Source organism: Protomyctophum parallelum (genome assembly GCF_964188405.1).
Source record: "Protomyctophum parallelum genome assembly, chromosome: 1".
NCBI lineage: Eukaryota > Metazoa > Chordata > Actinopteri > Myctophiformes > Myctophidae > Protomyctophum > Protomyctophum parallelum.
In genome coordinates, this window is record NC_139697.1 from 87,788,601 (window position 1) to 87,811,339 (window position 22,739).

General features: G+C 41.7%; 1 protein-coding gene across 4 annotated transcripts in view; it reads right to left on the reverse strand.

Annotated features, from left to right (window-relative positions):
* Window positions 1-21,997, reverse strand: part of thoc2 (THO complex 2) — a 31,881-nt gene extending 9,884 nt beyond the window's left edge. For 2 of the 4 annotated variants that reach the window (XR_014570299.1, XR_014570300.1), the window contains exons 1-26: window positions 21,800-21,997; window positions 18,256-18,311; window positions 17,851-17,942; window positions 15,526-15,577; window positions 14,470-14,540; window positions 13,058-13,179; window positions 12,456-12,589; window positions 11,756-11,916; window positions 11,528-11,620; window positions 10,703-10,858; window positions 9,773-9,945; window positions 9,366-9,561; window positions 9,240-9,278; window positions 8,502-8,632; window positions 8,222-8,323; window positions 7,614-7,698; window positions 7,254-7,347; window positions 6,676-6,756; window positions 6,441-6,537; window positions 5,249-5,366; window positions 4,955-5,134; window positions 3,346-3,510; window positions 2,596-2,871; window positions 1,871-2,012; window positions 1,250-1,407; window positions 66-194 (exon numbers count right to left, since the gene is read on the reverse strand). Coding sequence is in view for 2 of the 4 variants with exons in the window: in XM_083782855.1 (XP_083638981.1) it covers window positions 66-194; window positions 1,250-1,407; window positions 1,871-2,012; window positions 2,596-2,871; window positions 3,346-3,510; window positions 4,955-5,134; window positions 5,249-5,366; window positions 6,441-6,537; window positions 6,676-6,756; window positions 7,254-7,347; window positions 7,614-7,698; window positions 8,222-8,323; window positions 8,502-8,632; window positions 9,240-9,278; window positions 9,366-9,561; window positions 9,773-9,945; window positions 10,703-10,858; window positions 11,528-11,620; window positions 11,756-11,916; window positions 12,456-12,589; window positions 13,058-13,179; window positions 14,470-14,540; window positions 15,526-15,577; window positions 17,851-17,942; window positions 18,256-18,311; window positions 21,800-21,864 (3,168 nt within the window). In the remaining 2 variants the exon portion in view is untranslated. The remainder of the gene's footprint in view (window positions 1-65; window positions 195-1,249; window positions 1,408-1,870; window positions 2,013-2,595; window positions 2,872-3,345; window positions 3,511-4,954; window positions 5,135-5,248; window positions 5,367-6,440; window positions 6,538-6,675; window positions 6,757-7,253; window positions 7,348-7,613; window positions 7,699-8,221; window positions 8,324-8,501; window positions 8,633-9,239; window positions 9,279-9,365; window positions 9,562-9,772; window positions 9,946-10,702; window positions 10,859-11,527; window positions 11,621-11,755; window positions 11,917-12,455; window positions 12,590-13,057; window positions 13,180-14,469; window positions 14,541-15,525; window positions 15,578-17,850; window positions 17,943-18,255; window positions 18,312-21,799) is intronic. The other 2 variants (XM_083782855.1, XM_083782856.1) reach the window with 1 other exon arrangement.
* Window positions 21,998-22,739: the final 742 nt, after the last annotated feature.

Below are 22,739 nucleotides of genomic sequence, written 5' to 3' on the forward strand. Positions count from 1 at the left end.
AAAGTGAGACATCGATTCAGGAGAAGCAAGAGGACGATACATTCTTGGAGGAGGCGTGATGTCACCTTCTCGTAGATGGCGCGGTCGCTGTGCCAGCGAGTCACCGTCTCCAGCATGCAGCAGAGGAAGCGCCCGTAACGGCGAGACTCGTTCTCCGTGCAGCTGGCAACTGTGTAAATGATTGCAGAGAAAACCTGCGGGGGGTGGAAAGACAATGTACAGAAAATCAAACCCGTTTTACACAGGGGGGCAGTCAGCCAGATATTTCGTGAAGCCTCATTTGAAATCGGTAGTTCATATAATGGCCTGTTGTGGCGCTGGACCGGACCCAAAAAGCCCCATAGCTCCATAGAGGCCCATGTATTTTGGCCCAACTTCACCTAGACTGTATTATCTTAATAAACATGGTCATGAATACTTTCTTCTTCCAGTCACTAGTTTAAAGTCTCATTTCTAATGTCATAATATTCTTTTTGGAAAATTATGGTCCCATTAATTAAAAAAATGACCATAAAGAAAAAAACCCATCGCGTATGTTCTGAGGGGCGTGGCTACCATTACAGTCTATGATCGGGATTCCCCTCCCACTCGAGTCAAAATAAAAACCAACGGAGAAGAAGGGGGGAAGTCCCGCCTCGTTGTCTGGGCAGCCAATGACCAGCTGGTATACAAAACGGAGCCAGCCAATGGCCAGCTGGTACCAAAGATGGCGACTTACATCAGGAATTAGCATATTATTACAGGCTTCATTTTACGTTCATGTTAGACCCGGGGAACGCTTTGTCCATATTTTTTACAGTCTATGGTTTTACAATATGTGAGGCAGACTTTAGGCAAAAAGTAACTAAAGTACACTAAAATAATCATTATAGCATGATGTAAACTAAACATTCAAATAATTAAGTAGATTAAAAAAACAAAACACTAGTAGCTGTCATTTTATTTTTCCCTTACAGTACTTCATTAAAATGTTAAATACTTTTAACCCATTTTGGGCGGGAACCCCTTTTGGTGTTAGCATTATGCTATGCTTTAGCTATTGAAAAATAGCAGACCTACAAGCTCATAGCGCGGCGCGCTACGAGCTTGTAGGTCTGCTATTTTTGAAAAATCAAAGAACGACTGACATAGAAACATAGCTTTTTCAGAAAACTGTCAGGATGTAGAAGAATTTTTAGAATCTGATCTCATAACAAAATGGGATAATAAAAGGTATTATATATATATCATTTTTTTGTCAGATGCTTACCCTGTCGTAGCACAGGAGGGTGCAGAAATTGGGCGTCTTCTGTTGGTGCACGAGCTCCACGAAGCGCGCACAGTACACGGCGTCGATGGCGGAGAAGATGCACCGGGGGAAGATGCAGAGCTGCAGGAACTTGGTGATGGTCTCGTTTTTTGTGGATTCTGTTCAACAAGGAGCGAAAAAGAGGTTCATTATAAAAATGGCTCCACGACAGACAAGAAGAATCCAGGCTGGCCAGAGACAGCCATAATACATCAAATCTACGCGTGAACAACAGCAGGCGTGGGACTCTAAAAGTGCGCCCGTACGTAGCCTGGAACTCACCTATGCTTTTTATGGCATAGGCAGCTCCCGGCAGGATCCGCCGGGAGAAACTATGCGCAGCTGTGCGACATGAGACTAATTACTTAGAGCGACAGAGAGAGAGAGAGAGAGAGGTGTGTGTGTGTACAGGTGTGCGTGTGTATGTCAATTTTACAAAGGTGCAGACGATCAGAAATCAGCAGAGAGTGAGCGATGTTTGCGCTACTCTATGCCGAATTGAAGTGGACTCGGACCCAGACTTTTGTTTCTCTCCCTGGAAACAAAAAGGTCTGTGTTTCCGAGGCTAGCCCGTATACGTACTAGCCATCAGCCAGCTGTCCTTCTCCAGTTTGAGGCGGTGCAGGACCCTCTGGACGTGCTCCAGTTGCTTCTTCTCCTCCTCCTGCAGCTTGTCCTGCAGGGCCGTGCAACGCTCCTTCTCTTTCTTCTTCTTGTTTAGTTGCTGCAGAGGGGAGGAGGAGGAGGAGAGGAAACCACACCGCAATGAAGTACCCTTCGTGCATAGAACGCAGCCGTGTGTGTTTTATAATAGACTTATTTGTAATATATATATATATAAAACAAAAAGGGACGTATATCTTTTACAGCAGCACGCGTGCATTTGTGAGCGGCATTAACCCATTTTGGGGCGGGAACCCCTTTTGGTGTTAGCATTGCATTATGCTTTAGCTATTGAAAAATAGCAGATCTACAAGCTCATAGCACGCCACTCGGTGGCGCGCTATGAGCTTGTAGGTCTGCTATTTTTGAAAAATCGAAGAACGACTGACATAGAAACATGGCTTTTTCAGAAAACTGTCATTTTCAAACAGACATTTTTAGAATCTGATCTCAGGTCAGAATGAAAACTGTCAGGATGTACCATAGAAGACATTTTTAGAATCTGATCTCAGGTCAGAATGAAAACTGTCAGGATGTAGAAGACATTTTTAGAATCTGATCTCAGGTCAGAATGAAAACTGTCAGGATGTAGAAGACATTTTTTAGAATCTGATCTCAGGTCAGAGTGGCTTAACATTACTCACGATCTCCGGATTATCCTCGATGGCCTTGATCTGCACCTTGAGCTTGTTGACCTCGCGCTCGTAGGCGGTGTGCGGCACGGCCAGGTCGTACATGGTCAGGGACCAGAAGGTGGCGTAGAACTGGGGCCGGAGGTCGTCCCAGACCTTGGGAGGGTGGAGGGACACGACGGCCTCGTGCACGGGCGCCATCACCTGTTCACACGCCGCCACGTACTTGTGAACCTTCTGCTGCTGCCGGTTGCCCTTCTCCGCTTTCTTCAGCTCGTCGTACTTTGACTGAAGTGAACGGAGAAACTTAGTACACCACATGTTTTTTTTTTTTTAGCATTTCAAAGCCACTACGATAAAAAGAATATATATATCATCACTGTCAGGCACAAACCCTGTATCTCCAAATATATATTTATTTCCCTACATAAATTAAATCCCTACTTTGTTGTACAAGAGTGTTGCACAAAAAGTACTAAAGAGTTTTTGACTGCGTGCATAACTACATTGACGCCGTTAAAAACACCGTTTTTCCCACCCCTTTCTGAAAATCATGTTTTGAACACACAATGTTTCTACGTGACAGTGACGATGTCAGACATCGACTTTTCCAAAAAAACTACCGTATGTAAACAATTCATGAAGAGGGGCACAACCATGGGCGGGTCATGACAAAAAGGGTGAATTGTAAAAACGGAGCCTACAATGCCACACACACAGTCACCAATACACCAGCTGACGCTGGTGGTCGAGTCAACTCACCAGAATCTGATGGGCATACATGGGCCGAGAGAGGAAGAAGGCGGCATCGTGCGGAGTGTGGAACGTGTTGCACAGAATGTCAATGCTGGGAACTCGCTTGATGTAGTCCTCTGTGCTCAGGTTGGACGCCAGGAATCCACCGAACTGCACTAGTGTGTCATGACACTGTCACGGGATGACAGTAGAAGATTGTTATGGGGCTGTATCGTTCTTTCCATAGAGCCTTAATAGCATGTAACTAAAGGGGAATGCCGCTCAACATTAAACCATGTCATTATTATACCTATAGAGCGGTCGTGTGGTAATAAGAACCCCCACCATAGAACTGGAGAATGCATTTTTGTGGTCATGTGATCAGTGACGTATGATTAATGTACAGTACTCTTTAGCCAGAGCTCTTTAAGCTGCCTCATAGACTATAATGGGGAATCTCGCTTCCAAATGAGCACTTATTGGCTGATAGTGCTCCAACAAGTCTTAATCCATTCTGGGCGGGAACCCCTTTTGGTTTTTTAAACATTATGTTATCATTTAGCTATTGGAAAATAGCAGATGTACAAGCTCACAGTCTACAAGCTTGTAGGTCTGCTATTTTTATTTAATTCGTGAAAATGTGGCGGAAATCATTGAATATATATTTCAGAGCGAACATTTTTAACTAACATATTGGCTTCTAGGGGGTTCCTGGAACTAAATATTTTGAGGTGGGGGTCCGTGGCCAATAGAGATAATTCTGGGGGTCCTTGACATGAAAAAGGTTGAGCACCACTGACATAAAAACATGGGTTTTTCAGCCTTTTCTTTTTCCAAAATGGGTTAATTTTATATTCAAGTGACGCCGTTTCTGCTGGAAGCGAGATTCCCTGTTTAATCTGTGAGGCACTGGCAGCCTAGACGGCGGACTGTATGTCAATGGACACATGGATGAATTCTCCAGTTCTAGGCAAAACAGAAGTGGGAGACCGCTTTCTAATTTCCACACAAAAGCCTCCACAACACAGTCGTCTGCAAACCTTTTGAAATGAAAAGTGCCATGTTTTTATTTTCCATGTCAACATTAATACACAAATTGCTTCAGTGGCTTGAGCGATGAAGTGAGCTGTGGTGTCACTAGGCAGATTACGGATGGGGCAGGGTCGGGTACAGCACTCAAAACTGACATTAGGAAGTATAAAATGGTCTTGTCTTTCAGAACTCTGTTCATTTGGAGTATGATGCAACGTGGCCGCAGTAACAGCATGTTGTTTTCAAACTAATAAATAAGATAACAATAACAGTATCATGAATACATTAGGTCACTGGTTCTCAACGTCCCAGGTCCTTCAAGGGGGGTTCCTCAGGTAAATGACTGATAGTTAGAAACCAAATTGACCAACACAGGTCTGTAACTATGGGAGTAGAAACCAAATGGATCCGTAATGATCCATTTGGTTTGGTTCCTATGCCTATGGATCAACTTGAACGCTATTGGTTCCATTTTGTACACCCGTATTTTACATTGTAGATGGGGTCCCCATCAAATGGGAGTCTGTGGTCTAATGCATATCAAACTGGGGGGATCCTTAACATTTAAATGTGAGGAACAACAGCAGTAGGAGAACGTGCATACCTGGTCGTATAGCTTGCCCACTAGTTTGAGGTGTTTCTCTCCTCCTTCTAAGAAGACCACCCCGTTGCGTTGCTGAGCCATCAGCAGACACAGGGGCAAGGCCAGCTCGTGGTCCAGCAACACGTCCTTCAGACGTTGAGACGACTTCTTGGTGTTTCTAATCTGGCCAAAGTAGCCACCCTGTGGACAGAAGAAGCCACATCGTTAAAACAGTCCAGAAGCCTCCTGGAGGAGCATCACATCCAGACGAGGAGCATGTTGGGAGGTGAAAAGACAAAAGTTGTACTCTGTTACCTCGGCTTTAAGTTGTTCCCCACCCGTCATCGCCTCCAACTGCTCTAACGTCATCTCATCCGTGATCTCAATGCCCGCCATTTTTTGCACGACCTCCTTGAGGATCAGCAGATCAAAGCTACGGGAGGGGGGGGGGGCAGAGAATACAAGTTGCAATTTAATTTAAACCATCAAAAAGCAATGATCGTCGTGTACACAATGGGAACCTGACCAGAATAGAAAACGGCTTACCAAACATTTCAGAATGGGTTTTCATACGGTTCTAACCCCTTTTTGTGTTAGCATTATGCTATGCTTTAGCTATTGAAAAATAGCAGATCTACAAGCTCATAGCGCGCCACTCGGTGGCGCGCTATGAGCTTGTAGGTCTGCTATTTTTTTTTAATTGACAGCACATCACACGGACGGGTTTCAGCAGGAGACTCCTTCGCTCACGCCGAAACGCGCCTGTGTGTTGTTGCTGCCGCCAGATAATAAAACATGCCAGATAATAAAACAAGGATTTACAAGGAAGTGCCGAAGAGCTGCTGATCTTGTGATTTTGTGCTTGTGGGAGTTATTTTGCCGTTAAAAATACAGTGTGCCACTTCCATTTCTTTCTTTGCCCTGCATTCGAGACAACTCATTTGAGTAACCAGATTTCCAGGCCCTAGGACTGAGGCCAATTCAAAAAACAAAAAACACCTTCTAAATCCTGACCTTAGTTTTTAATAAAGGTTTAGTCAATTCAAATATTACAAAAATGTCATGTTGCTATATACTGTACATATTTATATTAACAATTATCCCAAAAGGGGTTTCCGTCTTGAACGGCAAATACCCCAAAAGGGGTTCCCGTCCTAAAATGGTTAAATCTAGTCACACGGTGAGACTATTCTCATGGCAGACCCCTGAAGAGGGTTTGTGCCAAATGTGGTGTGGATCGAACCCACAGTGCACCTTTCAAGTCCGGATGTTGAGCTTGTGACGTCCACCCACTGACCACCCACCGTGGACATCCACAAGGTAATTTTATTATGGGAGGATAAATTCAGCAGAGTAAAGCGAACAGCACTCTTTTCCACTCCTACTTTTAACAGCTTTGGGTGAACTGAAATGTTCTCAACCAAGCAGACTCACAACAGACCATAAACAAGCACTTTAACTCTCCAAGCCCAATGTGCCAAGGTTTCACTTGACTGGAGAATGTTACCTCTTTCCTGCTTTCAGCTGATTGGTCACGTACTGAAGAAGGCCGGCCAATTCGATTGGGTATTTTCTGAACACAGCTCCACACAGACTTGCCAGGCCTTGGTAGACAAGAGAAATGTCGGCAGGTGAAAAATGCATTTATTGAAGCCCATGAACTGAGACATACTCATAGTACCGCACAGGCCCAGTCATGAAGCAAAATAAAGACAGCTAATAAGAGCCGTGTTAAAACTTACTCTGAAGCCAAGACGAGATGGTTGTGTCATCGTGCTTCATTTTCTCCTTTTCTGGGTTGGCCAGGGCCTCAATGATGCAATCTGAAGACATAGTTAAGTGGGACATCCCAGAAAGACAGAGCAACCCTCCCCCTCATCGACTATACTTTTAATTAATTTACTGCCAGAGTTTCTCTAGAACAGTCTTCAAGCACAGTATTTTTACTAATATTTAAAGACCCATAGACTATTTTGTTGTAAACACTAAATATCTCTCTACTTTCATCAGGGGGAGGAAATGAGTGTCAGTGCGATGTTCCAATCTTTAGTTATTGGCAGTTGAATATAGCTTGTTTTCACCGAAAACTGTGTGGGAACAAAGCATAAAAAAGAAGTATATTTTTATAAATCCATTTTTTAGATTATCCTGGGCGTACTCTTCTTCGGCGTTCCTAGGATCACTCACAGGTTGCGAGCGCCCTCCATTGTAAACACTGAAAACACCACACGACACAGTCAATGGCGGTCTGTGCGCTGGATTGAAATGGCGTATACATACGCCAATGGCAGTCAATAAGTGATATATCTGTGAAGGATACAGGCCAAGACATCATAGTTGAGAGACGTGAGGTATTTCAGCGAGTCCACAACAGGACCAATAAGGTTGTCGTACCACTGGATCTGAGACAGGATCTAGAGGAGATGCAATGATTTGTTAATGGAGAATGGAGATTTCACAACATCCCACATGATGTGTAGTGTTTCAAGTAATTATCTTGTGTTTAACGGTTTTACATTGTGAAACCATAGTGGAAATAAACTCAACTCGATTCATCCTATTAAACAATATATGCACTCTGGTTTCATCCTAGGCTTCTGTTCTTCTCTGCACTTAAATTAATACCTGTACCAGTGATAGAATAGGACATACTCCTGATAGAAACAGCCGCAATACTTACATAATCAAAAACGATGGTGGGGTTGCTATGGCTAAGCTTGCCAATTTGCCTTCCAGACGGTTTCACACTCTCTTTGGTCAATCGCCTGGCAAAAAAAGAGATACAAAAGGTGTATCAAATCTATATGCATCTTGATTAGGTTATAGTTATCGAGCTAATGTTTTTATCATGTGGAACGTGGGTGATCAATACAGGAACTGCGTCACTCCAATCTTTCGGATCTCGGAATCCATGTTTCCAGCCTGTGACGTCAGCCGTCTACTTTATCACATACGGTATCTATGATGCATGACAGCCAGATCAGAGCAGATAAAATTCAAGTGAAATATTGGCAGGTTTACTTCTGTTGCCTGCTGGCAGTGTGTGCATTTTGCGCTCAACTAGATGGCTAGACTCCAGAGCCATGTCGTAAAAGAATATGGATTTTAATAAAATTAACAATTTTTGGAAAACAAAAACTCTGCTTAAGACTATATTTGGTTGTCCATCCCATTAGTGACAGTGATTTCACTGAAGCGCACATATTCTTTTAACAGCTGATCTGAAATTGCTGGTGGTGAAAGAAAAAAACATTTAATGACGAAAGAGTCCCTTTATGAGTGTCTTACTTCATAATGTATTTGGCCCTTTCCACAGTTTGAGCTTTGACCTTGACCAACAGTGGGTGGCTGAGGTACGTCTCATTCTTCCACTGCCCATATAACCGGTATCTGTAGGAGCATAGATCGGTAGACATCAGTTAGGTGTGATAGTTATGCAGCCGTCAACAAAAACCAGCACAAAGCTGAGAAGAGTGCTTCATTAAAATACAAACAAAGATGTCTGAACATGCGCACACGAGTGAATTATGCTTCTCGTTTTGCTTTCATCTGTATGTGAATCTCCCACCTGTGCTGGTAGGGGAAGAGTTTGAAGAGGCCCCAGAGTTCTTCAGATATACACGCATTGCACTCCATCAGAGAGATAGAAGGCAGCAGCACCTGGTCCGCAATGCTCAGGAAACAACTCAGCAATATCTCCTGCAAATTAATTCAAGTACAGCTCTTAAAACAATGCCAACCTGTGATGGTGCATATCTGCTCACAAACTACAAACATCAACGTCAGACTAATCAAAAAGGTCACAAGCACAGTAAACCAATCCCCATTATCACCAAAATCACTTAAATCAGCTCTCAAGAGTTAAATTATTGTTAAACCATTATGGCCTTGGGCGGGAATACCTTTTGGTGTTTTAAACATTATGTTATAATTTAGCTATTGAAAAAACGAGCTTGTAGGTCTGCTATTTTTTTTAAATCGTGAAAATATTTATTTCAGAAAACTGGAGGATTTAGAAGATTTTTTTTTAATTTTGAGGTCAGGCCTAAATGGGTTAAATATCTGCATTACTTAATTTACAAGAATAATAATTGTTATTTTGATCAATTGCCTGTTGTCTGAGTCACTCTGAGTGGTCTATGGCTCAAATGGCAAATAATGGACAAATACAAAAAGGGTGGAAAACCACTGACGTAAACCATATATACGCAAATATCGGAAATGAAGAGAACAAGGCGCTGGCTATTTGTGACTGTTCGTATATTATGACATGCCCAGAATAGGGTGGAAATGTTTTGTTACTTACCATTTTGTCTTTGACGTCGGATCTCGCATCAATTTGGTACTAAAAAAGGCATAAAATAAATATGTGCGTCAAGATCGCGAACAAGAAGATTCGGCCAAAGACTCGTGCAGTGACAATGTTGTGTACCTCTTTCATGAAGCCCTTGCCCAGACGCACTATCTTGGCAAAGAGGATTGGGTCATGGGCGAGGTGGGGGCCCAGGTATCCTAGCATGCTGAACGTGTCCCTCCGCAGGTCCTCAAAGCACTCTGCTGGCCGAGGGGCCCTTTTGTTCCTCAGTGGACATAGCTTACATCCCTTTGCTCCTTTGGGGACCCCAGCTCTGCAAGGTACAGACCAATGAGTAAGCGTGCGCCTCTTGGGTGCTCCATAATGTCTCAGCCATTATATCCATAATGTGTATTATTTAATTTCCATGCGGTAGAAAGGGCAAATGGTGTACAATCTCGGCTGTTGTGGTAGAAGATGCCTGCTGTTATGTATGGTATGGTTGGTGTATGTATGGTTTGAAGTAAATCCATGATGGTAGTCACCTTCGGTACACTGGCTCCACTGTCAGGTGCACCAGCTGGCAGAGAGCCAGAGCAATGGCCTTGTGAGAAGTGGCGTAGAATGAGGGCATCTGGTCCATAATAATCTGGGCATGGTGCCAGTCACCAATTCTGAGCAGTGCTTCCAACAAACCAAGCTTCTGGTTATCTGGTGGCTGAGGGGAGAGGGGAGAGTAGCAGCTTAGTAACCGTTACACAGTTTAGGAAGGATGGAGCCAGGTAAACCTCTCACTCTCAATAGAAGGATGGCTAAATAAATAGGACAAAAATACCGTTTTGCTCGTCCACATATGACATAAATTCTCCATCCATTGTCAATGGGAATTTAATGTTTGTGTAAGACAAAACTCTACACCAATAGCTGAATATAGGAGGGGCTAGCACCCCTCAAAAACAAGTACGTGAGCCATGTTGACGTTTCTCCCGTGTTGCCCACTTACATGGGGACGCGAGGCGGAGCTTTCTCAAAGATATCTACTCTTGTCTTTCACTTTGTTGCGTTTTCAACCCCCCGAAAACCCTCTGTCGTCTCAACGGAAGGCACATCTGATATTTCATTTTGCCGTCTTCTCTAGAGACCCTAAATCTCCCCTAGCCACACAGTACTACCTTCATCACTAGCTTCCTTATGCATGTGTAGAACAAAAGGAAAATGTCTAAACTAACTAAATTAAAATTTGATGCAGTTTCAGGCGTTAAGAGAGCAAGCACTTCTGTGCCGTTTCGTGTTAAAGCTCTACTCCTTCCATCACTGTCATCACCCTGGCCATCAGCATGTCATTGTCTGATTCGCACATCCTTGGTAAAGCTACGTTTACTGCACCAGTCTTTCCAGAATTTAAACACCTCAGGCCTTCACAAAGAACAGGAGATAAGGAACAGAAACAGAAATCCAAATATTAATTAACATACCTTGTCGTTTTTCTCCTCTTCCTTCTCTTTCTCCTTTTCCTTGTCGTCACTCTTTTCAGACGGCAACACCACCATGATTAGCTTGCGAGCGAGCTGCTTGGCCTCTGAAATGTCTCGTTTGTGTTCCTCTACAATGGTGGCATCCGGTGGCATGAGCTGGAATGACAAAGGAGAAAATAGACAAGAGTTACAGGGAAATGGCGTAATCGTTATTCTGATGTCCTACAATGTTTGAGTTAGTAATAGTATTTTTCTTCTGCCATGTCCAGAAGCTGACAAATCGAGAACTAAAATAATGACAATAAATTTACTAAACTTATAGTCATACTGTGTAACATTTGTGAATGTGATATAGTCTTACACTGGTATATATATTATTTTTTATGGCTTTCGCCTTTATTTTATATTTTTTATGGAGGGACAGACAGTAGGCTGACAGGAAATGGGGAGAGAGATGGAGGGAAGACATGCAGTAAAGGCCGTCAAGATCAGGAGTCGAACCCGCGGCACACTGCCAGACTGGATTACCAGCCAAGGTGCCTGGACCACTGAGCCACGGCCCAGGCCTACACTGGTATATTTTTCCACGTATACGTTTTTTGACAACTTCTCTTAACACAATTTTCAGCTGTGAGCGACTTGCCAAAATGACACAGGCATCGAACATTTCCTGGAAATGTATTTATGTATGTATTTTAAGTGAAAATGAAAATGTTGCATTTGCGTTCCAAAATAACCTCAGCACTAGGACCTTTTTCTCAGCTGAAAATACACTTTACACAACACCTTTTCAATCAAAAGAGTTTAAAGTGAAGTCTTTCTTACATGTGCATAGAGGTCTTCCAGCTCTATCAAGTTGTGGTGAAGCAGTGCAGCAGCAATGTGGTAAAGTGATTTAGGCGTTTCCTCACTGGGCTCCTGAAGACAGGTAAGAAAGTACGTTTGTTTTTTTTAAATCAAGAAAAACTATAAAATGCATATACAGCTTTGTTTTCATTCAGATTTAATAACATGTCATCCTTCGTGAGCTCAGCTCAGAACTGATGTTCTCACCTGGTAGAATTTGAACTTGAAGCCCAGGATGTGGCAAAGGGTGAGTGGCTCACACATGTAAGACTTGATAAGGGGCAAGAAGAACTCATCTTGGTCCGACCGATCCTCATAGACCTCCAGGATGATATCCAAAACACGGTTAGGATCCAAGTTGAAACATCCTGCATGAAGGAAGCGGACGTTTTTCAGTCATGTTTTTGTTTGTATCTAAAATAGTACATTTAATTATTTGCTTAATTACATAAATGCATTGTTTTCCATATAAAAACGGTTATCGCGACCAGCTTTAACCTACATCTTTCAGAGCGATGCTGCTTAATACATGTCATTACTGTGTTTCAATTTGAAGTAATGTGTTTTATAACAGCACCGTGAGTTGACACATGTCAGCCTCTCTGGATTGTTATTGTAAAAAGGCAAGTCTTATCTCGCATAATGCTCCCACATACACTCAAGTTCGCCATATTCCCTCATTCAATTCACCAGGTGCCGCTTGATGTCCAACTCAAAAATCGAAATGCAAAAATGTGTTTAATTACTTTTTCACCTCAATTTTCATACATGCAGGTCTGTGGGCAGCACCTTCCAAAAAGGCAGTTGATCAGAAATTAAGATTTTAAATTAAAACTGTAATTTGGGCAATTTGGGCTTACACTCTGAAGTGAAGTCATAACTGGGTAACAAAGCAGTCGTTTCTTACCTATGAGGGATTTGATGCTCTCCAGGACAACATGGCTGGTGATGTTACCCGATAGGTCTTGACCCAGTTCAGTGATAAGCTTGGCATACCCTTCATTCTCTTCCCTCAGCAAGTTAAACTTCTGTTGCTTGTAGCTTAAACAACACACAAATCATAAAGATAAGCATTATTATTATTATTGTTTTGACAGGCATTCCAATGAGAACTCCAAATGTTGATGTAAGATAAGGCCCTGACATAGACATGAGGTGACACAAAACATGGACGAGGCTGATGGACAGACTTCTGCACCTGCATTAAGGGCCTTTCAAACGGGAAGCAAGGAACGCAGGCGTTGTTGCCTGGATCAACGACAGGTCTCCTCCAGGTCTGCTCACGTGAATACACTTGCGTTGTCGCACCGCGACTTGCTCCCCAGTGCTCCGCGCAAAAACGAAGGTCTCATTGAAAATGAACTATAGGCGCGTTATATCACTTCACGTTTGAAAGGCCCTTTAGAGTAAATAACTCTACATACCACCAAGACATGTCTTTTGTTATTACTTTTTTGTTCTGCAGTACAAAATATAATTATCTTTAACTAATCTGTACATTTCACTTACAAGAGTTTGGTCTTGATTTTTACAATCTTCTGGTTGAACTGATGGGCTTGCTTTATAAGTCCAAGAGACTCCAATGTTTCTGGATCCAGCCTCTCTTTCAGAATAGACTCTGGCACAAAAAACTGAGTTTGGGAAAAGGGGTGTGGATGGGGTACAATACAATGTATTTGGTTAAATAACATATTTAAGACAGCAATAAAGAATGACCAAAACATGTGGGTAATTGCTCATGAATCCACAGTATCACACACCCAGGAGAAAAAGAAATCATGGTAATTAATTACTTATTTTTAATCAATTCCCCAATTTGCTTTCATTTCGACCCAGCTGGCTACCTTGAGGGCGACAACTTTAACCGCCCGACAGCAGCCCAATCAAAGTGGACGGTGGAAGCATTCTGCTTCAGGCAAAACAATAAACCGTTCATGTATCGATTCAGTGTCACAAATAAAGCCGAATCAGTAATCATTCTCAACCACAGCATGTTAAAGGGGAGGCGTCCAAAGGCGTCCTGTGGCACTGAGTGAGTTTTAAGTTAAAAATAAAAATAAAGTTACGGTAAGTAGAGGCAGTTACCCAAGAACATAGTTATTATGAATAATATTGTATACTTGGCAATGTAGTGTGAAGTATGCCATATTAGAAAAGGTTTGCAGTAATTAACACTTGGCAGCTTGTCAGTACAGATGTGAAGGAGTTGTGTGTAATGCAGTGCTACAATAAAAACCCATGGGAAACTATATGATGGCTGCTAGGTTGAGGGCAGTAATGTTAATGGTTACTGCAGGCCAGTGCAGTTGATAGGTTCAGAGGTTTTGACAGCAGTGCAGCGCACCACGGAGCTCAGTGCCCTCACTGCCCTGCCCTGTGGTTGAACTTTTACTATAGTGAAATCCCTGCTGGGGTCACTAGATTGACTACATATTACCATCTCTCCTTTTGAAACGATATCTAGTCCTTACTCGTCCCCTTATATTTACTGACTGCAGTGTTTGCTTCAACTAAGTGTACATATATACTGTAGGCCTGTATGTATTACTACTGTACTGTCTACAACCAACGTTGAGCTACCAAGACGTGTGCGCCACCTCAACATAGCCTCACAAGTCTCGGTATCTCAGCGTTGACGGAGGATTTCGTTCAGGTCTAGAACTAACTCTGAGAAAACTCTGCTCTGACCAGGTGCCGACCGTTTAACACTCTAGAGCCCAATGTTTGTTATATACGTATAATATTTAGTGTTTTCTTTTTTATGAACATATGTATCTTTATCTACCCAGAAGAGAAGTGACAGTTCACAAAAACAATTAAAATATATACACAGGATTGTCTAAAAGCTAATAATATCGTGGACATATACACAAATACATATAATTGTTATAAGACCTTTCATGGATATTTGTTTTTCTTACCAAACATGCTCCCACCAACTGTGTGTAATGATCGCGTTTGTTCTTTTCTTCCAGTGCACTCGTTTCTATATCTGTGCAAAGACAACATTCATCAAAATGGCATCACGTTTACTAGTTCAATTTATTAGTCATAACAAACACTTTAAAATTACAGTTATAATACCATCCTTCTGTTTCATTATCTTAAAGCAGTGGTTCTCAAGCTGTGGTAATCTATTCAGTCAGACTCTGAATAGACATCACTTTTTTATTTAACATTAAGGAACACAATTCCAAGGAATGTGACATGGATGTTTTACCCGAGGGCCAATTCCAAAAAAAAAGAAATTAAAAGGAAATTAGACCACTTTCTTCGGACGAGTCTGGTTCGTTGTATACTTGTCTGCCATCATTACCAAATGGGTCGCCGGTTTCAGCTTGACCTACATAATCATTTTGAATCAATTGAATTGATGTGATGTGATTCCTGACTGTGTGCATTCAGTGCACGATGCCTTTGCGGTACCAGTCGTGGTCGTCTGTCTGCAGACAACAGACCGCAGTAAAAAGTAGAGCTTAAGGTCCCTGCACACCAGGCGCGTTTTCGGATTTTTAGCTGCATTTTTCCGTCGGTTTTCAGAAAAACGCGTCCAGAGTGCAACCACCTTTACAGTCTGGCAAGGCAAGCTGCTCTGCAAGGTTACAGGAGCCCAGTGCCATTTTCTTTTCTTTTATTACTTGAACCTTTTTCTTCTTTTTTTTTTTTAGAACTTTCATTTATTTTTTATAGTCCAATATACATTCATATTTCAAATAGTGGTTGAAGGCCCCAACTACACACACACACACACTGTATAGACAATTGCTCCTTCCAATAGACATGGTGGTGAAAACTGGAGTGGAATGAAGGAAATCACTTTGCCGAAAATAGCCGATCTAGACGCTTACAGCACTTGGCACTTTAATGCGTTGTGAGCTTGTAGATCGGCTATCCCTGTCCGTCCAGGGATTCTAGGGTTAAGCAACTAGTTGATAACAAGTACAGTTCCGTTGAGCCAAATCCAAAATCACACCTACCTAGTATACTGAAAACATCTGCTAAAATGGATGGCATGTCATCTCTGAATTCCTGAAAAAGAAAGAAGAATAGTGTGCAGTTACCGTTACAGTTACCGAAACTTCAGTTAAGAAACTGCAAAAAAGAAAACATCAGCATCATAACAAATGCAAGCGATATCTCTCATTTGCAGATAGAAGAGAGGAGGCTATGTCCTATGTTTAATATATTATATTATATATTATAATTCAATAATATGTTCTATATGGTAATCGACGCTTAGCATTTTTTTGTTGAAAGTTGAAAAATCTAGTAGCACACAAATTATTTTAGGAGCACGATGAAAAGTTATCAAATAATGTGTTTTTGATATACAGCTTTAGTACCCACACGTCTCAATATTTGCCACCGACAATGAACGGAGAAATTAGGTCAAAATTCCGCTAAATATGACGTAAATTACACATCAAAACATTAAACGACATTAACATTGAAAGGACAATAAACGTCATATGTAAACGAGCAAATCAGCTAACCAATCACAGGCAACAGGCATTCTGATTGGTGTGTATGAGATAATTCATGATGTATAATGATATGAGTGCCCCTCACTTCACACAGGTGTGATTTTTCTTTAATAAAGTGATATGAGGTAAGGGCGGGCAATATGGCAAATGATATCACAATATCTTTTAAGAAATGATCACAATATTGATATTGCAGATAGATAATCAATTCATTTTATGAATGGATGGATGGACAGACAGACAGACAGACAATCCGTTTTTATCTTGCTGTTCTATCATCGGAGTGTGACATTTAGTGCAGAAGCTACTCGATGGTGAATTAGTATTGTAACTCTCCTTGACTTTGACTGCTTCAGTTCAGACAGAACATCGGACAAATATAGGCTACACCTCGGCGTGGTGGAAGGAGGTGGTGGGGGGGATCTTTGCCTTTTTTCCGTTGCTCGTTATGCAGGCCACTGACTAGCTCTGGTCCATAGCTCTAGTCTAATGCGTTGCATTTAGAGCTATGGACCTGAGCTAGCCACTGACTAATATATCCAGCCAGGTCGGTCATTCGTATTGCGGTGCGCACACGCTTTTGTAAGCGAGGTGCTAAGCAAGGGTTGTTTTTGTTTGGGTATATCAATCAATCCGTCCACTCCATGTGCGTGCGCACGTGCACTCTTTGCGTGCACGGCTGCTTCAACCACGTTTGGTTAAAAGTTATATCAACATTTAACACAAACTTTCAAAATAACTTTAGTATTCAACGTGTCGGGGTCATAGCAACTCCTTCTGTCTTCTGTGCTACCATGCTATCCTGCTGCGTTAGCTCCGCTGCTGACAGGGAAGAGAACTGAGCAGCAACACAGGGAGGGGTGGGAGGAATGGGACAGATCTTCAAATGAACGCCACATTGAGCCTCGACACGTTGTTAGCTTGTAGCTCTGCTCTTTTTGGCGAACGACACCGCCGTTCAGAAATATAAATTTAGGTATAGAACCGCGACTATAGAATGTGCACTTGCTGTAGAGCCTTGTCTTTATCACGATTTAATTGGCAAACCTGTGCTACAAATTGAATTTTACAACTCGCACGGTGATATTTTTAGTAGCAAATGCGAGCACCTAGTCGCACTGTCGAGCCCTGGCTGGGGACAGTGCCCACTCTCTGGTTGAACACAAATCTTCACTTCAAGTATACGTAAATGATTCAGTTAGCACTTGAGGTCATCATCTTCTAGGCTTGTAGGGCAGAGTGCTGACTGTTCTCAGGGAAGGGAATGAAAACAAACAGGGCAAGTGTTCCACATCGCTGTGTCCGAATGTTCTTCCTCACAGGGACCAACTGTTCTCACCAAGCGGGCCGCTTGTACCGAACGTTCCACGGGGGGGGGGGGAAGGGTCTGACTATGATCTTGTGGTACCTACTGCTATGTGCCCAATGCCTGGCCAGAATGGCTCGCTTGTCGCTTTCACCCTCGGAGACACAGAGCTAAAAATAACAATAGCGATTATTGCCATTTCAAAATAATAAGCGTAAACAAACTGCTTCACATGAACAATGTTGGTGTAACTAAGAGATTTGAAAGGGAATATATATTTTATACAGATTTACAAATAAAAAGGTTTTTCCATGTACTCTATTTCCTGGTTTTGTGGTCCTAGCGAAGGGGGAGCGATACACGGGCAGGCAGCCCTGCACCAGTTGTGCACCCCTCCATGGAGCTTTCTAGTTTGCATCTAGTATTACAGAAAGGAACTTGAGCGAGACACTTTTTTACAAATATAACTATATCAATTCTTGTTTTAATTTTCCAGAAGAGAAAAGACTTACCATCATGTCACCAAGGACACAAGCAGCAAGATCCAACTTCAAGTTCCCCTGTACAACTTGCCAGCAGAGTTCATACAAGGCTGATTGTATATCTAGATTTATGTATAAAAAGACAAAAGGCAATTTTAAGGCAAAAGCAAAAGCAGCTTCTACTTATGCCTTATGAATTCTGTGAATTCAAATAAACATTCATTTAATTTGCTCATTTCCACACTCAAGGTTATGCGCATTACAAAATCCCAATATATGAGCTAATACAATTCCTAATTGTATAGATGCTTGTTCAGTATTATCACAATTTTCATTTCTTAACAAGCGTATTATAAATGTTAATCCAAACAAAACATCCTGCAAAACGTGTAGGAAACTGTGGCGTGCCAATGGAGAGGATATTTTTAAGCTTACCTTGAATAGTACTGCCATGATTTGTTTTCTCTGTGAGAACCTTGCACAGCTGGACACTATGGGAAAGATAAAATAGAACAATCAATGTAATGACAGTGATACAGACTATCTGTATTCATTACAAGAACATGCAATGGAATCCTTCTCATAATTAAGTGGGCCTGACCAACAATGTAGTTTGTATAACCCAACCAAACAGTTGTGGACATTTAGCAAAAAACAGGCAACTCAGCATTGTAGCCAACAGGATCTAACAGAAATAATGTACAGCATCATGTCGACAGTACAAACTGCACAATATTAGTTTGATGATGTGTGTTAGAATCTATTAACCTGTCCAGAAAATGTAGCCAAAATAGCAAAGCAGAACACCTCAAGGTGACATAATCAATCACTGTGGTGACCACACAGATGGAAGTACAAGTGTATGGGCAATTAAATGGATTTATTTCCTGCTTGGCAGAGTATGACAGTGAATTCCCTATATCTTTTTTACAAGAGGAATGATGAAATCTTCTGAACTTGTAAGTAATTTATACTAACTCAACTTTAGTTACCAACGTACCACATTGGTAGAGAAATATCAATTATGCATCATGCAGGATGACTGACAGCTTTGATGCAACTATATATATATTTTTTGGAATATGACTGTGGGATTATGGTCAAGAGAGATTCAAAATGCCAGTACTGAATTACAGCAACTCCAGCTATTCAGTCACGTATTGGATATATGCTCGACATATTTTTGACCCAAGAACAATGGCCTGGCAGCGGCGGCGGTATTGTGCAGAATTCACACCAGCAGCATCGTTTTGCTGACACATTCTTAGAATGCAGCGAGTTTCCAATTGCATGCAAACTGTCTATGGATAGGAGCAACCACTACTTTCCACACTGTGTCGGGGGTCGACCCAGCAAAAAGTGAAACATCAAAGTTGAAAAAACGGCCAACTGCACAGAGCAACAAACCGTACCTAAGCACGCCTGTGCTCTTATGTAGGCTTTTGTAGTAGTTTGCATATACTACACTCAGAAAGACTACTTGTACGGATATAGCAAATATTGATAACAATAGGTGTGGGCGTGAAATGAATCAACATGAAATGAATGAAACAGTGGGGTGGGAGCTATCTTTGGGAGAGCTTTTGTTTTGTCTTGTTTTGTTTTGTCCTTTCTGTGTGTATGGTTGTACTGTTGTATTGCTTTGTGAACTGTATTGTACAATGTATCTGTGTTGAGGACCCCCTCTAAAATGAGATGCGACATCTCAAGGGGCTTATCCTTTCAATAAAGGTATATAATAATGACCAACTACATGTGCATGGCTCTTGCCTAAAATGTATATACTGCATATGGTTTACAATCAGGCTGCCAGGTACGAGCATTGAACGTCTCTCCTCCTCTCTGTGAGGTACTCAGCTTCTGCTGGCTTTATCCGCTTGGACCACCAGAGCTCTTGCTGGCAATGGAATAGGCATATACCTACATACAATTTACACATTTAGGAAGCTATAAATAGCAGACGCTCTTAATCCAGACAGAGCGACTTACAGTAAGCAAGAACAAAAACATGGTAATACATCAAATACATAAAAATAGTCATTAAGACTCATACATAAGCTAAGAACCTAATAGTGGAATATCTAATGAAACAATGCATATACCGTACACTATAGAGTGCTATGTCTACATAAAATGCTATCTAAACACCACTTAAGATAGACAGAAACGGACTGCTGTGTGGAAGTAGTGAATATTGATGGCATCGTTTTAAACTAGCAGTTGTAGATAACTTAGATAACATAGAGAACATATTACATCCCTAACAATCTATCCCTAGTATTGTGGGTAGAGGGGGGGGCGGGGACATCTCCGGTGCTCTGAGGAACTAAAGCCAGCTGCCCTGCGAGAGCTGATAGACATAAGAAGAGAAGTAGATCTATACAATATTGCTCAGCTCTGGCTGTCTGTTTGTAAACAAACTATTCACCTAATTTATTGCATTTTGTGAATGTTCAAATTCACAATGAACATGCAGTGTTAGTATTCAATGTCACACTGACAAAAGAGCATTTACATGACACCTGCCTGCACTTGTTGCAAACAGAGCATAGGCAATAGGCATACAGTCTTACAAGATGACAGAAACATTCTTCACATCATGCAGTTCCAAGCCGAAGCCCTATATAAAAAAAACCTCAAACATTTCCATGGCAATTGCCCAGCAAGCCTTTCTTGCTCCCATTTCCTTAGTAAAGACACAACTACAATAAATACAGAAAGTACACAACTGAGAAGTCTACACAATCCTTGTCTGCAATCACATCTTCTGTATTGGAAATGAAAAGAAAACACTAGATTTAACTACAAGTGTTTATTAGATGAGATGCTGACCCTGCTGCCAAGATGTGTGATTTATCATAACCCACTGGTTATGCTCTGAACAGTGCAGTGGTGAAAGAAAGTACACTAAGCACATATTGCCTTTGCTGTGCTCCCTTTCATGATGGTGACTGGACATTAAGATATATAGGCCAATGTATTAATCTGTTTTGACCTAGTTTGAAGCATATTGTTCATTGTTGTATGGGTATGGAAACATTGGAACCATATGAACTATGAAACTGCCTTCTTAGCATGTCTCACTGAAGGCCATACTTAATCATGCACGGCCTGCTAAGATAATAAGGCTGCTGCTAACGTTATTAATATCGTATGCGATATTATATAGCGCCTTTTATTGATTAAAAATGTCGCGTCAGGACAATAAACGTATTAATTATCATTTATACTTTGTGGAAATGACCATGCCAGGCGCAAACTAAGGTCAATGAGGTTGAGGCAGGCGATCACCGACGCATCAACACGTTTTGAGTTAATGTTAGGACATTTCCCTCCCATTACCTAACGTAGGTTAGCGAGATGCTAATACATTAATGGTCTCCTCTGGCAGGATGAGAGGCAATAAGTGCAACGGGCTAAACCTCTTGTTTACAGAGTAGACGCCTGTATTACAAACATTGCACTGGCTTTCAGAGTGTGATGTTTGACCATGTTTAGAGAATCTCACTGAAGACCGTGTTGGCTTTAGCTAGCTGAGCTTTGTTGGCTGCGCATGCCAATGTGTTTACAAATGCATTAGCCTTTAGCTAACGTCGCCAATACACCTGAATGCCTTGTTGAAGCTAAAGCTGTCTAGACACGGAGGCTGAGGTGTTAGCATACAGATGGCCGCACCGACACAAGATTGGGCGCATCACATTTTCTATAATGTACTTATATTTTAATGTTGCACACCTAACGCCAGCTACAGATTTGACTGTTGTTTTCCTTGTTAACAACTTGGCAGTTGGGCTGCACGGCTAACACAACGTAGCAGGCCGGGGTTGGCGTTAGCCTAGTGGGCTAACGTCGAGTCCGCTGTGTGTTTGTGATGCCACGGGAATGAAGACTAGTAGACTACATGCTTGACAATATTTTACAAACTGGTTCGCCGCCGAATAAACCTCACACAGCATTACAGTACAATCCTAGTACTCACAAGTCGTGTTTTCCTGATTTTTCCCAGTTTTTGATCCAATCACCAGGGAGGATAAGTGTCGCCATCTTCCCCACACAGACAGCCCGGATGTCTACTTCGTCATGGCACGTAAAGGGTCAATGTGTGGAACTGTGGGACCCTCTCAAGAGTAGAGGCTTTGTTTCTAGTAATGTGACGCGGATGAAGGCTCCTGTACTATAGTATACACTGACTGGGGGTGCCAGTGGGGATTGCCTTACGTCTTAATTTAATCAATACATTATTCCACGGACACTGATATGAAAACATGGTTTGGTTTATGTTGTAACGTTATCTCTCACTCACACACACACACACACACACACACACACACACACACACACACACAGTAGATATATAGCATTGTAATAATTCCACAATGCTTTTTGATGAATTGAACAATGTGGACGCTGTTGTAAACAAGTGTAATGCTTAATTTGGTCGTCCACTCACAGTTAACAGTCTTTGTATTGAGTTTGTGCTTAAAATGTAGGCTACTGTAAATTCTACAAACTGTTAATAAATATTTCAATCAATCAATCACATGAATTGTAATTCCATTAATAATTCCATTGAATTAATTATTTTGTATTGGGCTTATATTGGGCAGTGACTATATAGAAGTGTATATTCGTATGTCTCTAAATGTTTTGATGAATTGAAAATGGTGGGCCCTATTGTAAACAATTAGTGTAATGCTTTATGGTGTCGTCCACTCACAGTTAACAGTTTTTGTATTGAGTTGTACTTGAAATGTACTTTCATTCTGCAAACTGTTAATAAATCAATCAAACCCTACCCAGGTCAAATAACATATGTGTCCTGGTGTCCATATGAAAACAATTGACCATGTTCGCAGGGAAGCCAGGCATGAAGGGGAATTTCTGTCACGGGTGGCACCCTGGGTGGCACCAGCATCACT